Raw genomic sequence first — 16,613 nt, 5'->3', positions numbered from 1 at the left:
GATTGTACACAAAACTGCAATTTGGGGAATTTTGTGGGAATATTGGGAATTTTCTGAAATATTCAGGAACTGGGAATTTTCATTTTGGAATATTGAACAGATAAGTGGATCTTGGATCAGGGTACTCAGGGTAGCGCAATTGTTTCAGAAGAAAGTAAAAACATGCTCTAAACACTTAAACATTGGTTTCAAATTATTTGAACACATCTTCATTTTAGAACGCAATCGCAACTCAATTTTGCTTAACATATTGTGCATACTGTAAGTTATTTAAAATATACTGGATATGTTTAGCATAAAAGACTATAGGTTACTAGTATGCTGCAACTACTGGTCAGTAATATACCATGCTCTAAACCATAACATTGGTTACAAGTGATTTGAACTCTTATCCTTTTAATTGTAGAACAGTCAACTCAATTTTTCATTTTAACTCATTAATATATAAATCATTTGGAAACAAAACCCTACTTGATGTCTGTCATAAACAGACAAAGTACTAGTATTCTGCAAGTACTGGTCAGTAAAATATGAGGTGTTGGTTTCAATAGTGATTGGCAACAATAAAGAATAAAACAAAACAAACAAAAATAATATTACAGCCTTTCCAAACAGTGAATATTCTAAAAGTGGGTCCCATTTCACCTTGTTTACTGGAGCTAATCACTCTGTACCTAGAAAATAGTTAGCATTAGATTTACGTAACAATGTTATCAGAGATTGGGTTTAATTTTATTATTATTATTATGATGATATTTTCTTCTGATTATGATATTTATTTTTGTCTTTAGCTTGTTCCCTGTTTGTTTCTCAGTCACCGTGAGTCGCAAGCTGACTCATGTCATGTGGCTCAAGCCTGAGTTTCGGTTTGCTGTAGTTTCACTTAGGAACGTCTGATACAGACATGCAATACATCATTGGAGAGCTCTGGATCTGTATTTTCACACAAGCAGGAATATTACTGTTATGGTACCTGAGATATTGACGCGAGAATGTCTGGCCCATCGGCGGGCCCAATACAATATAGCACGAGTGTATAGGGTTAATATCCAAAATAAAATGTGAAATTGTATTTTTTTCTAATCTAGCATTATTCTAAAACTGAACACATCTCAACTTTCATAAAGTTATGTATACAGTGACCATTACTTCCCACAGATCAATCGTCTAGGGCCCTGCTAAATTCACAGTCTATCTGTCTGCATTTCACGGGCATAGTAATTTAAAATTTCATGGCATCAGCTATTTAAATGGTAGATTTCACGGTGGTATAACAGAGGACGAACGTATCTTTTAAAAACGCAAAAATATTTAACGCCTAGCTGTTTTCAATATCAATTAACAAAACATGCGACTGCAGAATAATTTAATAAATACAGCTAAAGAGACACTAGAAGTAAACCGTTTGAAATCTAAAACAGATTATTGCTTGATTGTTGTGTTCATAATTTTAAAACAAAATTAATGACATACATTCATAGGTTTAAATAAACTTTCACAAACAAGTCAAATCTAGAAAAATACATTTATTTTGTTGTTACTATAGGTCATTATTTAAAATAACTCTTATGATGAACTGTTATGATGAAATACTGCATTAACAGCTCACAATCTTTACTTACTTAAGGCTGGTAAATAATGCAACAAAAAAAGTCACGTTTCCTTTTCTCCATGGCAGTGTAAAGATCATTCAGCTGTATGTACAGTTATATCCACTTGACAAGCACACTTTGTAGCATAGGTAGCGTGCAGTCAGATTGTGATGCAATGTTTTTTGTCATTATACTATAGACTGCATTTCAGGATGCATAGCATGGTATTCTACTTTGATTATTTTTATTTACCAGTCCGCAATGTGTTTAGATGTGATTAGACCTGTCTATCGTCATTCAATCAGCCTTTTGAAATGCTGGCATCTGCTGCCTGGCAGATGTGCTGTTCTCTGTGACCTTAAATTGGTAAGATTTTATTGTTAACTGAAGAAAATATATTTAAGTTTTATAATAAGGACACTTGCAGGGTATAGAGCATTGTGTAATTGATTCTGGCTTGAAGCAGGTGCACTTGCAGGATATAGAGCATTGTGTAATTGATTCTAGCTTGAAGCAGGTGCACTTGCAGGATATAGAGCATTGTGTAATTGATTCTAGCTTGAAGCAGGTGCACTTGCAGGATATAGAGCATTGTGTAATTGATTCTAGCTTGAAGCAGGTGCGCTTGCAGGATATAGAGCATTGTGTAATTGATTCTAGCTTGAAGCAGGTGCGCTTGCAGGATATAGAGCATTGTGTAATTGATTCTAGCTTGAAGCAGGTGCGCTTGCAGGATATAGAGCATTGTGTAATTGATTCTAGTTTGAAGCAGGTGCGCTTGCAGGATATAGAGCATTGTGTAATTGATTCTAGCTTGAAGCAGGTGCACTTGCAGGATATAGAGCATTGTGTAATTGATTCTAGCTTGAAGCAGGTGCGCTTGCAGGATATAGAGCATTGTGTAATTGATTCTAGCTTGAAGCAGGTGTGCTTGCAGGATATAGAGCATTGTGTAATTGATTCTAGTTTGAAGCAGGTGCGCTTGCAGGATATAGAGCCTTGTGTAATTCATTTCTCAGATATTTAGGAGTTTGAATCCCAATAGATGGTCTCTGTAATCAGGTTAGCCACAAATAATTGTGATTTCTCCACTTACACTTTGGCTGATATGAATAGACTTTTCTCGTATCAACTGCTTTATTTTTCACAGTGGGACAGGATTTGATATCCAATGCTTATCTGCACTATACAGTTACATGTTGGAAGTAAATAGACATCCAGAACATAGACGTGTGCAATTTACATGTTTATTGTGCCTGAAAAAGACCAACAAAGGCAACATCACTGGTATCGGTTAGAACCATATTTAATGCATTAGAAATGAAAAGTTGGAACTACATAATGACAAGGGGGCAGTGAAAAAGTTGCTGCATGTAATTAATTGGGGGAAAAAACATTATATAGTATGACAATCATTCTGCTGTCTTATCTAGAAAGGACAAGATGTTCTTTTGCTAGTTAGTTTCAAACTTGCATTACTAGCACATACATTTTATTTATTTTTAAACACAATACAGGATAGGAGCAGTCCTTTAAAGCAACATGCATGTCATTCACAGTGACATCCTGTTTGGAAATCAGAGAACATATATCACAAAAAATAACAACCAAGCATGTCTGAGAAGAAGCATTGTTATACAGGGCTACTGTTCAATTTCTATACAATGTATGGCACTTCTCAGGAGGGGTGTGCATATAGTAATTCCATTTACCATGTTTTACATTGTTAGGTATGAAATAAAATTGAACAAAAATCATGTTACTAACACAATGCAAAACAAAGCTTTTACCAAGAAAAACAGTGTGACAGTGTAATTTTAATATAGAACATATTGTGCTCAAACCAACTAGAAATATTTTATTTGTCATATTTTATATCCATTTGATATAAAAGCATTTTGATTTCACTTTCAGATCTTTGCTTATTGTGTAGAAATGTGTCACTGACTCTCAAAGTGTGCAACATCTCAGCTGGGAATTGTGTGCTAGAAGTCCTGGGCAACCTGTAAATTAAACTTGATTAACGAATCTCTCAGTTGATAATTGGTTGACACACTGGTTGATAATTCAGTCAGTGATTAGCTCTTCTTGTAAGCCTAAGGAAAGGTCAGATGTTTATAGCAAATTTGTGGCATTTGCTAGTTTCGCTAAATGTTTTGTTAGTTTACAGCACCACCTTGCAGTGCGGCAGTAAAAATTTCAGTGCTCTGGGTGAAAGGGCAGTTGACTTCCACTCATCTTTTTAAATCACTCAGTGCAGAAGTGCATTGCTATAATTGGCACTGAATTGTATAGATGAGGGCAACCAAGGGAACAGCAGCTTTTCTTGTTGTGGAATGACCATATTTTTAACAGGCTTGCTTTGGTTTTATTTCATACCTGCCGACCAAAAAAACATGTTAAAAGGTATTACTCTTGCGACTATCTGCACACTCGCTTCTAAGCAACAGGGTTTATTTTTAACAGGGTTTTAAACTTTTTATAAATTGGATAAGCTTTGTTTTTGTCCCATCGATTCTTACTATTAAACAAGTTTGTATTTCAACTGATGTTACTACATTGTGGCGTGTGGTTGCAGCATAGATCTCTAGTGCCTATCAGCCATGGGAACAAATGTTCTCTCAATTCCCCTTCCCCCTCCAGGCAGTAAGCTTGCATGTGCATTTAAGCGAATGTTGCACATTTTAAGGGCTCACTATATATTAAAGGCTCACTATATATTTACTTTTGTTTAGATTTTCCAGCATACACTTCCAACAAGAATCACTGTATTGTTCCATATGAACTGATTTCTTTTTCGGGGGAGGGGTGTGACAGAAAATCCTCTTTAGAATACCTCTTGCACATATAAACCAATATGATTTGTCTGTGTATAGGGTTCCTTTTTTATTTTTTTATTATTTTGTTATTAATTTGGGGCAGTAGTATATGGATTGTCACCAACAAACTGCAAAATCAGCCTCATGTTTAATACTGCAGTGATTTTAACATCTATGAAGTTATATTTCCAATTATTCATGAATGCTGCTACACTAATGTAGCAGACTGTAGGCGTTCATAGGTTATTAATGGTAAGACCTGCATGTTGTGACTAGTGTATCTTTTTACCTGTAGTAACACTTCGGCTTAGGGAACATTCTTGTGGTTAAGTGGAAATTTCTCATTGTAAATGCTCCGCCAAAAGAAACTTTGCTTAAAAGAACACCTGTTTGGCACCGATAGTGATTCTTTGCTAACAGATTCAAAACTGATACAGTACAGTTTTGTAATCTGATCAATCCTCAAATGCAAATGGTTTAATAAATCTTTTCTAAACTGACTTAAAATTGCTAGAGTAATCTAGAGCCGCTGCTACATTTTTAATGCATGTAGGGGTGCTTTGTTAGCTTGTCAGTTAGTTTATTATTATAGTTTATTAACATACGCTTGCCTATTGCTTTCTTACTTATTCTGTTCATTTCATATGCTGTTGCACGTGTGTCTTGACATCAGTAATAAATACATTTGTAGTTATTGATTCATATCGTGATTGGCCTTGGCATATTGTGTCCGGTGGTCAACTCTGTCATAGAGAACACTTGGCTTGCTTCTCGAAGGGTGTTCTCAGCCAGAGACTGCTATATGTTATATTTATTGGAGAACACTTGGCTTGCTTCTTGAGGGGTGTTCTCTTAGCCAGAGACTGCTGTATGCTATATTTATGCATCTCCATAAGGGGAGCTTGGAAGTGTTTGTCAACCCACTGCCACGCCTACTACTGCTAATATCACATAAACCGTTTAAGCTGGCAACTTAAAATTGTCAGGGTTGTGGGAACTCTGCAGGCAAAAACTAATGGCACCCGTCACTTTGACCTGTGACATAAGATTGCCACCATATTGGGGTCATTTTGATTACCTAATGATAAAAAATATTGTCTACATACTCCGTACATGGGTGTATTCTGTGATTCCTTGGGCCAAGTTTGATCGTAGGCAGCATACAAGAAAAAGCAACCCTTTCCTGACAGTTGTTAGCAAAGCTACCAATTCCAGAGTGTCCAAAGCTGATAAAACACTTTACCCTTAATTCAAGATGCTTGAACTCAAAGATGTTTTTCATGTAAAGGGACAGGTATATCCTCACCCACTCCACTGCATCTCTGGGGAAATTCTTATCTGAGGATGCAGTTAAACAGTCTAGCAACTGCAATCTGGCCACAGATCACATCTAGACTGGGCAGCCGGTATGCTGACGAGTCGCTCTGGCAGGGTTGTGGCACACGAGTCACACAAGTTAAAGAGCTGCTCTGTGAACATGATGCTTGAATGTTTATGTGCTTTTTAAAGCAAGAGTATATCTTAAGCCACTCAAAGTGCTTTAAGTGTTGCCATCAAGATTGCCTGAGTACCATATTCTTACAATCTTTGACTTGCTGTGAAGGTTTATTTTTCACGCTTAGGTTAATGGATCCCGTTGTATAGCAGTTTAAACCTTTTCAGGATTTAATATGAGCTTTAATTATGACTAAACATGTGTTTTCTAGAATGTCTAATTTTGTATATACTGTAATTAACCAGAAGTGAGTTTAACTGCAGTGCAATTGAGGTATTATCAATTACCCTAAATATAGTTGATCACTTATGGATTGAATTGAATTTGCAGCATTTACTTTCAGGGTATAAATCTTGTGAAAGCTTTTCAGCTATTTCCTAATCACACTCATCATGGAGCAGGTGATAAAGGTTTTCTTATGGGATTTAGTACAGGTAGGAAGACTTTTTCTGTGCAGAATATTAATTGAGGTGACTTCTCTAATGGAAAAGAGTCAAATAAATGTGTACAAAACCCAATGCAATTTTAGAGAGTCCTACAGGACACAAATGGAAATAATGATTCTAGTGCATTAAACCCTCTAAAGAATTTTTTTTTTTTTTCTGTTGGAAAGAGTAAGATTACTTTTTAAATAGAATTGTGGGACTAGTCTTTGCCATGTGTTCTGCGTTCTGTCCCACTGCCTGTTGCAGGGTAGTGTATATAAATGTGCCAGTTTGGTTCTGGGAATGCTGTAGATCCATTTGAACCATATGATAACAATAACACTTAATTGGGAGAGTGATTGTTAACTGCAATATCTACATTTGTTGCAGTAATTTACTTTTTAAAAATGTAAACTAACTTTTGTTTAAAACATGACAGACTTGTTTTTTCTTTATGCTGCATGTTTTGTATCCTCGTGGTTTCCTTAACCTACCCCCCAGTCACGTTTATAACTACTGTACCAGTGTGCACCAGTCGAACCAGGCTCGAGGTGCTGGGGTCCCTCCTTCAAAACCTTCCAAGAAGGCACAGACCCCCGGAGGGGCGCAGTTTGTGGGACTGGAACTCTACAAACGACTGAAGGAGTTCCTCAAGAACTACTTGACAAATCTTCTCAAGGTAACCCCTTGTCATGTACATTCAGTACCTACAGTAACTCAACGTGACTTGTTCATATTATGGACAGTTCTATTACTTGCCTTATTATTTATTTTTTTTGTTTCTGTTTTGTTTGGGGGTTTTTTGTGTCTGAATACCCTTCAAAGCAGCTTGCCACAGTGCATTACTGAGTCTCCAGCATTGACACTGTGTGTGTGCCTCTTATGCTGTTTTTGACTTTTCCATTTGATACATTTTTAATGATTATTCTTTTTCAATTATTCCATTTGTATTTCCTGTAGTGTCTTAATTTGTGAACTGGCTTCCTGTTTGAATTTTTTCCTTATTGATTTAGTTTGACATTGTGGATAGCTGATTTTCAAACCGACCAAAACATATGTTTCTACATAGCATCCAGCACTGTATTGTACTGGCTCTGTACACTTTTGTGTGTAGAATTTTGTTACAGCAGTTTCATGGGTTTCCAGAAAACACTACAGAACTTTGAGACCTAAAACATTTTCCATCTTTTTTGTTGTCTAAAACCAGTCTACCTCCATCTTTCTATTTTTTTTTTTTATTTTAATAAAATAACTGGATGGAAATAAGACTCCTATTGCATAGCAGTTTTTACTCATTACAGATTTTAACATGAGCTACTGTATATACTGTATAGATAACAAGTGTCTCCTTGTTTGTTTATTTGTTTTTTTAAAATGAGTTCTAACTAATTTTCCAGAAAGCAATTCACAGTTATAACCAAATGTATGCATGATAAATATAAACATAAGTACTGCTTTTTAATATAGTCTGTTAGTCTCTGAAATGACACTGTATTCTTCTCTGGCCACAGGATGGGGAAGACCTGATGGACGAGAGTGTGCTAAAGTTCTACACCCAGCAATGGGAAGATTACAGGTTCTCAAGCAAAGTATTGAACGGTATCTGTGCCTACCTCAACCGACACTGGGTCCGGCGCGAATGTGATGAAGGACGCAAAGGAATCTACGAAATATACTCGGTAACATACTCTTGCATTAAGTTGACCTGTTGATGCTTGTAAGTAAAAGTTATTCAAGTATCTTGTAAGTTCCATAATATGGAGTTGTAGTAACAGTTTACTGACAAAATGTATTATATTAAAGCTAACTTCTAGTGCAGTTGTTCAATTAATCTGTAATTGATTAAAACTTATCTCTTTATTTAGACATTTTTTTCGAAATATTTAAATGTATCAAGTTAATGAATACATATCTATATATATATATATTTTTTTTTTTTCTAGCTTGCCTTGGTGACATGGAGGGAATGCTTATTTAGACCTTTAAATAAACAGGTAAGTGTTCGTCCTAAATTCTTTTAAATCAAGATCAAAATGTTTTCTTTTTAAATGATTGAAAACTGCACATATATATATATATATATATATATATATATATATATATATATATACACACACACACACACACACACACACACAGTTGTCCCGCGTTATACCGCCCCCCTTTATAACGCCACCCTCGCATACCGCCAGCTATTCTCTCTGAACAAATATCACCAATATAAAAACAGTGCTACTTTTACCCGTTATATCGCCACCCCTCTGTCCGCCATCCGCCAACTTCCCAAGCCAAGCAGACGTAAATATAAGCATTGTAGTTTCCCTCATTGTAGCGCCAGTGCAATAATCATGGCCAATTAAAACAACAAAGTTATGCAGTTAGTCTTTGACTCGCTTTCCTAATTCGTTGTTAACTGAACATTCATACCAATGTCATCAACACTCCCGCACCCAAAGCAAAACAGAAAGTACAACATGGTGAGTCGACCCTACATTTAACACCGGAGCAAAATAAACAAATCTGCATGTATGCATCTGAAAATAAGAAAGCAGACATCGCAAATGTTTTCTTGCCTAAGTGAGGCATACTGTTAATTGAAGGAGATTTGGAGACATTGTAATGGATAAAAACAAATGGCTTACCTTGATGGAATGGGTCGATTTGTTTAATCTGAAAAAGACTTGACGCAGTCTAAAATAAGTAAAAAAAATAAAATAAAATAAAAGTCCTGTAAGAGGTTTGTTTGTTTACGTGCAAGTTGTGCACAAATTAAGGCTGACTTAAGCTAAAGCATCAGTTTTGTAAACAGCAGAATATATATATATATATTTTTTTACTTTTCATTTAAGAAAAATGTTTGCCTGTACATATTCAATGTTTTTTTTTTAACTGCTTAAAAAAGAATGCGGTTGAGCTTAAATTGCTTTGTGAAATAAGTAGATGGCATCGTTCAATAGGGGATAATATTCAGCAGGCTTACAGTCGTACCACAAACAGTAAAGTTAAAATGACCTACTGTTGTGTTACTAACTAGTAATGTAGTTTTAAAAAGGATTAATGTTTGATTAAAATGGCTGGAGATAATGTAATTGTATAACTAACAAAATAAAACGTTTGAATTTATTGCAAACATAGAAGGTTGTGTGTGTATGTGTGTGTGTGTATGTGTATGTGTGTGTATATGTGTATGTGTGTGTATATGTGTATGTGTGTGTATATGTGTATGTGTGTGTATATATGTATGTGTGTGTGTGTATATATATATATATATATATATATATATAATATGGTTGTGTGTTTTGTTTATTAAGCAAATAATAAACCCTCCTATATAATATATGAAAGAGCTTGCATATAATGAACACCTAAGTCATCTTTTAAGATTTATCTACTATATATATATTATTATTATTACACTATGTAACACAATTTTTGTTCCTGGGTAGTAAGTGTTATTTCCTAATTGCTTATGCCTCAAAAGTCTAGAAAATGGCTATTATTCCCCACAAACTTTGCTTTTGTGACCAGGACAGTGATATTTTGAAATTTACCTATTTCCAATGAGAAAACGGGTGAATTTGTGTCTCTTCGTTTCCATAAAGTCAGAAAAAAACAACATATGAATCCAAATTAACATGTATTTATACTAAAGTAATACAAAAATTCTTGCCAGTCCGACGTTTGGAAGGGTCCACCATGCAGAAGTAGCAGTAGCTTGAGTGGTCAGTGGGTTCCCGCCAAATTCTTGGGATAGTGAACTTCATGGCTGTCTTTTCCCCTCTGTACCATCCTACAAAAATACATTTATTTCACCCATGACTAATGTGTAAGAGATTCTCGCAACATTTTTCATATATGATATATTTTTTCAATAACATTGAAAATTGTAAAACATTTTAAAATTAAAAACTTTTACAATTTTAAAAATTAACAAATTTTATAACATAAAATTCCGAGCAACAATTGTCCATCTTACCTTCCAGAGTTTTTTTGCAGTGCTCGCAGGTGAAATGAGGTGCCCAGTGTTTGTCTTGATCCCGGACAGGCATGCCAAAATATGCCTTGTAGGCCTCACACATCTTAGCAGATGCTTCCACGGAGTACTTTTTCGCTCTTGTCTTGATAAATTGGCCGCAGACATAGCAAAATGCGTCTGCCGGATGCTTGCAGCCTCTTGATGCCATCTCAGAAAAATGCAGATATGTATCCACAGGCAGCTGGAACTAAACTGAACTGGTGGGCTTAAGGCCCCTGTATTTATACTACTATTTATATTACTGAAAAGTTCTAGAAAGTTCTAGAAGTTACTCCAAGTTTACTCAGCACTGAATCTACCTGGAATGTTCTGGAAAATAGGTAAATTTCAAAATATCACTGTCCTGGTCACAAAAGCAAAGTTTGTGGGGAATAATAGCCATTTTCTATACTTTTGAGGCATAAGCAATTAGGAAATAACACTTACTACCCAGGAACCAAAAAAAAAAAAAAATTGTTACACAGTGTTGTTGTTGTTATTATTATTATTATTATTATTATTATTATTATTATTATTATTATTTTGATACACAGGTCACAAATGCAGTATTGAAGCTGATAGAAAAGGAAAGAAATGGAGAAACCATCAACACGAGATTGATCAGTGGAGTTGTCCAGTCCTATGGTACGTATTTAAATCCACTTTATCACTTTTCCACGCATTTCCTTACATAGTGTCAAAGAGATTTCTCAGCCAAGTAAGAATTATGGCTGCATTTTTTTTCCATTGGTTTCCTATTCTTCAACTTGGATTTTTGAAAAGCCGGAATGATCTGTTTTATTCGGACATCTTAATATGGAAATATGTGTAAACTCAAGGACACGCCTGCCCAATAGACTTAATATCCCTGCCCTAACAGATATTTGTTGATATATCACCACTTCACACCTGCACTCTACCTCTGATAAAGTTAGCTTTTTTTATTGTATTCTTATGACGATACCAGGATGCACTAAATGTGAAAGCTTTTACCAACCTGCAGTTACACCACAATCTTCAACTGATATCTCTGCAAAGCTGCTGGTGAAGGTGTCGATTTATCAACAACTGTGAACTAAATAGAAGAATGAAAGACATTTTGGTTGATCTCAGCTTATTATTAGTTACCAAGTTGCTCAACACATATCCAGGGTTCAAGCAAACCCATACTATTTGCATCAGTGGTCTGAGAAGCTTAAATTTGTTCTAGTCAGCTTTATATATATATATATATATATATATATATATATATATATATATATATATATATATATATATTATATAAATTAAATGTATTGGCCTTCAGTTAATAGAAACCGAAATGTTAATAGAAATATTCTGGTTAAGAAAAAAAAAAAAAAGAAGTAACTCTTGTGTCCATCTCTGTAAAATGGAGTTCTGTGTAAACTAATTTATCTGCTCAGCAAAGAAAACATAACTTGTACCTTCAGAATCAAAGTAAGAGGTTCAGCAGCACAATGTAGGGGTAGGATGGAAAACCGTGCCGACTCTAATGAAAGGTTAGCAAAAGGTTACCCAATGTGTGTGTTTTTGTCTTTTCAAGTTGAGCTTGGTTTAAATGAGGACGATGCCTTTGCGAAGGGACCCACGTTGTCCGTGTACAAAGAATACTTTGAGTCTCAGTTTTTGGCAGACACGGAGCGGTTCTATACAAGGGAAAGCACAGAGTTCTTGCAACAAAACCCTGTCACAGAGTACATGAAAAAGGTAAGTGCTGGTTTAATTGCTATTCTCTGTTACCCTCCTGTTGTGTGTGTCTTCTGGCTGGAGCTGATATTGTCAATGTATTGTATTGTAATCTAACTGGAAAAAGTGTGTGATACCCTGTGAAACTTGGTTAAACAGCTGTTTAGTTTTATAAAGGATGTTAATAAAATATATTTTACTGTTTTCTGCCTCATTGAACACTTAAAATGTGTTCATGCTGGGTCGGTGCCATGTTTGATTAGAAATGGTAACCACTGTGCCCTTCAGCTGGTAGAATGTAATGCCCCAACCCCCCTTCTCTCTTGTTCTCTCAGGCAGAGGCGCGCTTGCTGGAAGAGCAGCGCCGAGTCCAGGTCTATCTGCATGAAAGCACGCAGGATGAGCTGGCGAGAAAGTGTGAGCAAGTGCTGATCGAGAAGCACCTGGAGATCTTCCACACAGAGTTCCAGAACTTGCTAGACGCTGACAAAAATGAAGGTGAGTTTTGATTAAGTTTTGACTTTATTGGATCAATACCACTACTTACTGCCACTGTTTTAGGGCTATTGCTTGTGTCCTACTGAAAGCCTGGCAAATTCTCTTAAATGACTAAAACTATAACCGAACATCACTTATTTTTAGAAAACTCTGTACTTTGTTTTGAAAATGTTACATGTTTGTAATACTCCTGTTCTCCTGCAAAAATGCTGCTTTGTGAAGGGTCAATCTTCACCTTCCACTCGACTCAAAATTCCTTTTGGCAATGTCACAACGTGGACATATTAAAGGTGTAATTGTGAAAACTAGATATTTTAAAGATTTCAATACTTCAGTGACATTTGGTAGAATACAGATGTTCAGATTTACAATTGAATAGTAGGTGACAATGCAGTAGGAAAAATAATTCCTTGTCTTATTATTTCTGGTAAATAATAGAAATGTTGCTTTAGCATGTGGTTTTCAATACCCGAATACAAAAAGAATAGTTAGCCCATGTGTATGAGTGCTTACTGTGCCATGTTCAGCAGCTTCTATAAATAATGCCAATATGATGACTTTTTGCAGGACTGGACATTGATTATATACATCATTTGGCTAAATCAGAATCCAGAAACCAAAGAAAGATTGTCTGTTTTCTGACCTCATTTAATGGTTTGAGAGCTTTAGTTGCATCAACAGTCCTGTTTTTGTTCAGGTTTGATTTTTAGTTTATTACCTGGTTACATTTGTATTATGTTTTTCACTTTTTTTTTTTTTTTTTTTAACCCTTTGCGGTCCATTTATTAATCGCGCGTCAGGCACGTCAGGTCTAATTAATTTTCACACGCGCAGTTAATTTTAGACGCGCTGTTTAAAAGTATTTCTTTTCCACAGTCAAACGGGTTTAAATGGCCCTGCATATCAACAAAGCACTCACTAGGCATCTCCAGCCCCGCCCCACCCTTTCGTTCGCTATCGCTTTCACCTATGTAAGAAATAAATAATAATAATAATAATAATAGTCGTACATACCGATCGATCATCTCCTGATCACTCGTTTTATCACCAAACTCCTCAATAATGCGATCCAAGTCATTATTACTATAACATCTCAAAAAAGCTCTGCAAATGTCCGTGTTTTCTGTGCGCTGATTCAGTCAGCCAACTTGTTTACTTACGACCGCCCCGTTATCTGATACCAGATACCATGTATGACTAATCATGAGATACGCCCTCTCCCCCCCCCGACTTGTCTCGGCTCCTGTCGCTCCCACTCGGCAATTGAATGGTTTTCTCGGCTTTTTCCAGAGAAAAAACGACTAGAAACCCGTTTTTTGCGTTGCTATAATGATGTCGGACCCAGTCCGACAAAGGACCTGTGAGGAATAATTGCAATGTCGGACCCAGTCCGACAATGGACCGCAAAGGGGTAATGTCCTGGGAGGACGTGGAGTGGTTCACTTAGCACCTTTCTTATGCTTATTTGGTAATTTTCAAGAGAGACTTTATGAAAGCACTGAAGATGAGATTATAAGACATTTTACTCACTGTGTATTTTTGTCTTTCTCTTCCCCCAGATTTGGGCCGGATGTACAACCTTGTGTCCAGAATCACAGATGGTCTGGGAGAGCTGAAGAAACTTCTTGAGACACATATTCACAACCAGGGACTAGCTGCCATTGAGAAGTGTGGGGAAGCCGCTCTCAATGTAAGTACTTCAGTAAGTGTACAGAGTCGGTAAGATTATTTCTTTCTTTATTTTACAACTTGTGGGTGTGTCTGGCTCGCACCCATCTAGGTCAGTGCTTCTCATGTGCTGCCAGCAGGGTAATTGTGTGTGACCCCAGCAAAACTTATCATCTGTCACCTGTTGTCATGGTTTGGGTTTGTATTCTAAATCCTCCTACTGCTTTACTTTGTTACTGTCATTGGCCAGCCTTAATACAGTCACAATGACTCTGCCTGGTGTTTTAGCTTTACGTCACACTCTGCGGGCATCAAACATTTTGGCTTGAGAACCACTGAACTAGGCGACTGGACTGCAAACATACTGCATTACAACTCCTGTGGGCTTCGTGAAGCGAGCTTAATGTTTCCTTTTATATCAACTGTATTGTTCTTTCTGTGGTTTCTAAAGATGGGAAGGGATGGGAGCTATGTAAAAACTCCCTAGTTCTTGATATGGCTGTTTTAGCCAAAAAGGATGGACAGCTGTGATGTAGATGAACAAGACTAGGATCAATCCAAAATTCTAGAGACAAACTGAACTTTGTTAATTACACTTTTATATATCGTCAAATGAATGTAATCAATGTTAAATACATGTATGCCACTCTTTCTGTGAAGGATACATAGACTGGATTTAAACTTTTATCATCCATTTTAGTGTAGCCATTATCCCTATATGTGGGCTAAATTAAAGATGGGTGGGGCTTCATCTGTTTTTGAAACTATGTACTGCTCATAAGTTTAACTGTAACAACCTGAATGGCCAGTTAAAAACAATAAATTACATTTAAAAGTAGTGTATTATATGGTAATGAAACAGACTTCATTGACCAAGATTTTGACAAGATGTCAAATGTCTAGATGTGAAAGAAACAGTAAAGGTGTAACCAGCTCTGCTTCTCGGGGTCTCATTCTGTTAAAATATGCTGGGATGTACTGTATTCTGAGAAACGCCTCAAAGTAACATCAAATTGGTTGTATAGTGGTAGGACCTTTTCTGTACAGTGGAACAGAACAATCTGCCTCATAAATTCAAATGAGTATTAAAAGCCACATTGTATCTGCCGGTCAGCATAGCAAGCTGTGATACTCACCTGACCCCTATAGCTGTCTGGTCTAGTGCCTCTGTTCAGCTGGGTCATATGCAATTAACTGAGGATTTTGTGTACAGTACACTTCGTATTTTTGTTTCATTTTTTTCTTTACTCTGTTTGTGATTGCTGCAGGGGGTCAACAGGAAACATTTTTCGGATAATATTAAATCCCAGTACATCTCCATATTACATTACATGTTATGGCAGCATACTGGATCCCTGCGCAGCTTGTTGCTATGGGTTTTGTAATGTTGTCATGGCAATCCTGTTTTTTTTTGTCTCTCAACATCAAGCTTAAGCAGCTGCGTAACTAATACGACCTAGGAACCTATATTTTATGTCATGGTTAGAGAAATAATTAGTTGAGAAGATTGCGCTACATCTCCGGTGTAATTATTATTATTATTTTTTTTTTATAAGTTTCCAGTTACTGTTTTTTTTTTTTTTTTTTTAATTCTTGTAGCAACCCCTTTTTCATACTTTCTGAATTTACTGAACAGCAATGAGAGACAGATTGGAGGATCCCACTGTACAAAGATAGAGACAGGCATTGTTTCTGAATAGGAATAAGAATATAACATATTTTAGATTTTGTCTTGTCCTGGACCTGTGTTTTATAAATTAATCAAGAACACAGATTAGGGGTGGGGTGGGTAGTTTTTCTTTATTTCATAGCATTGCACGATAGTTTGTAGTAAATATTTTAACGGTACGTCAACTACCAGGCAGTAATGCCCTCTAACAGTGGTGCTGTATTGGTGCTAAGTCTAATTCATATTCATTGGAGAGCAAAGTTTGTTTTGTAGTTGAGCATGCTGGACATTTTAGATTATTAATTGGTTATGGTGTAATGCTCCTCTTTTTTCTCTTGTCCAGGTAAAGAAAATTTGTGTTGCATTTTAATTTCACATTATTATACAGCATTTCCAGCATGATGTTTCAATAGTTATTTATGTAGATTTTGAATTACTACTACAGCACAATTTGAAATGCCAACATTAGGCAATTTTTTTTTTTTATTTTTTTTAAATATAAATAATGCTGTAAATTCAAATATTATGGCAGCAGCTAATAAAAGCTTCAGTTACAGAGTTGAACTTTTCCTGTTGCTGGAAACATCGAACGACTATGTACAGTTACAGTGCTTCGCTTAAACAACAACAACAACTTTGATTTATATAAAGCGCCTTATCATGTGCAGACGTGCACTTGCTTAAAAGGTTCCCAGGATAACTGAATACCTGCTCACTGACATTGC

General features: G+C 36.1%; 1 protein-coding gene across 2 annotated transcripts in view; it reads left to right on the top strand.

Moving 5' to 3' along the window:
- Positions 1-16,613, top strand: part of LOC117394620 (cullin-1) — a 48,364-nt gene that overhangs the window by 12,869 nt on the left and 18,882 nt on the right. The window contains exons 3-9 of one of the 2 annotated variants that reach the window (XM_033992972.3): positions 6,833-7,010; positions 7,843-8,010; positions 8,275-8,325; positions 10,901-10,991; positions 11,911-12,074; positions 12,389-12,551; positions 14,111-14,241. In XM_033992972.3, coding sequence (XP_033848863.1) covers positions 6,833-7,010; positions 7,843-8,010; positions 8,275-8,325; positions 10,901-10,991; positions 11,911-12,074; positions 12,389-12,551; positions 14,111-14,241 — 946 coding nt within the window. Of the gene's footprint in view, positions 1-6,832; positions 7,011-7,842; positions 8,011-8,274; positions 8,326-10,900; positions 10,992-11,910; positions 12,075-12,388; positions 12,552-14,110; positions 14,254-16,613 lie in introns of both variants that reach the window. The other variant, XM_033992971.3, reaches the window with a different exon arrangement.

This window comes from Acipenser ruthenus, chromosome 3, assembly GCF_902713425.1.
Source record: "Acipenser ruthenus chromosome 3, fAciRut3.2 maternal haplotype, whole genome shotgun sequence".
In the NCBI taxonomy this organism is placed as follows: Eukaryota; Metazoa; Chordata; class Actinopteri; order Acipenseriformes; family Acipenseridae; genus Acipenser; species Acipenser ruthenus.
Note: the sequence above shows the minus strand (reverse complement) of the source record. Positions and strands in the feature narration are given on the sequence as shown.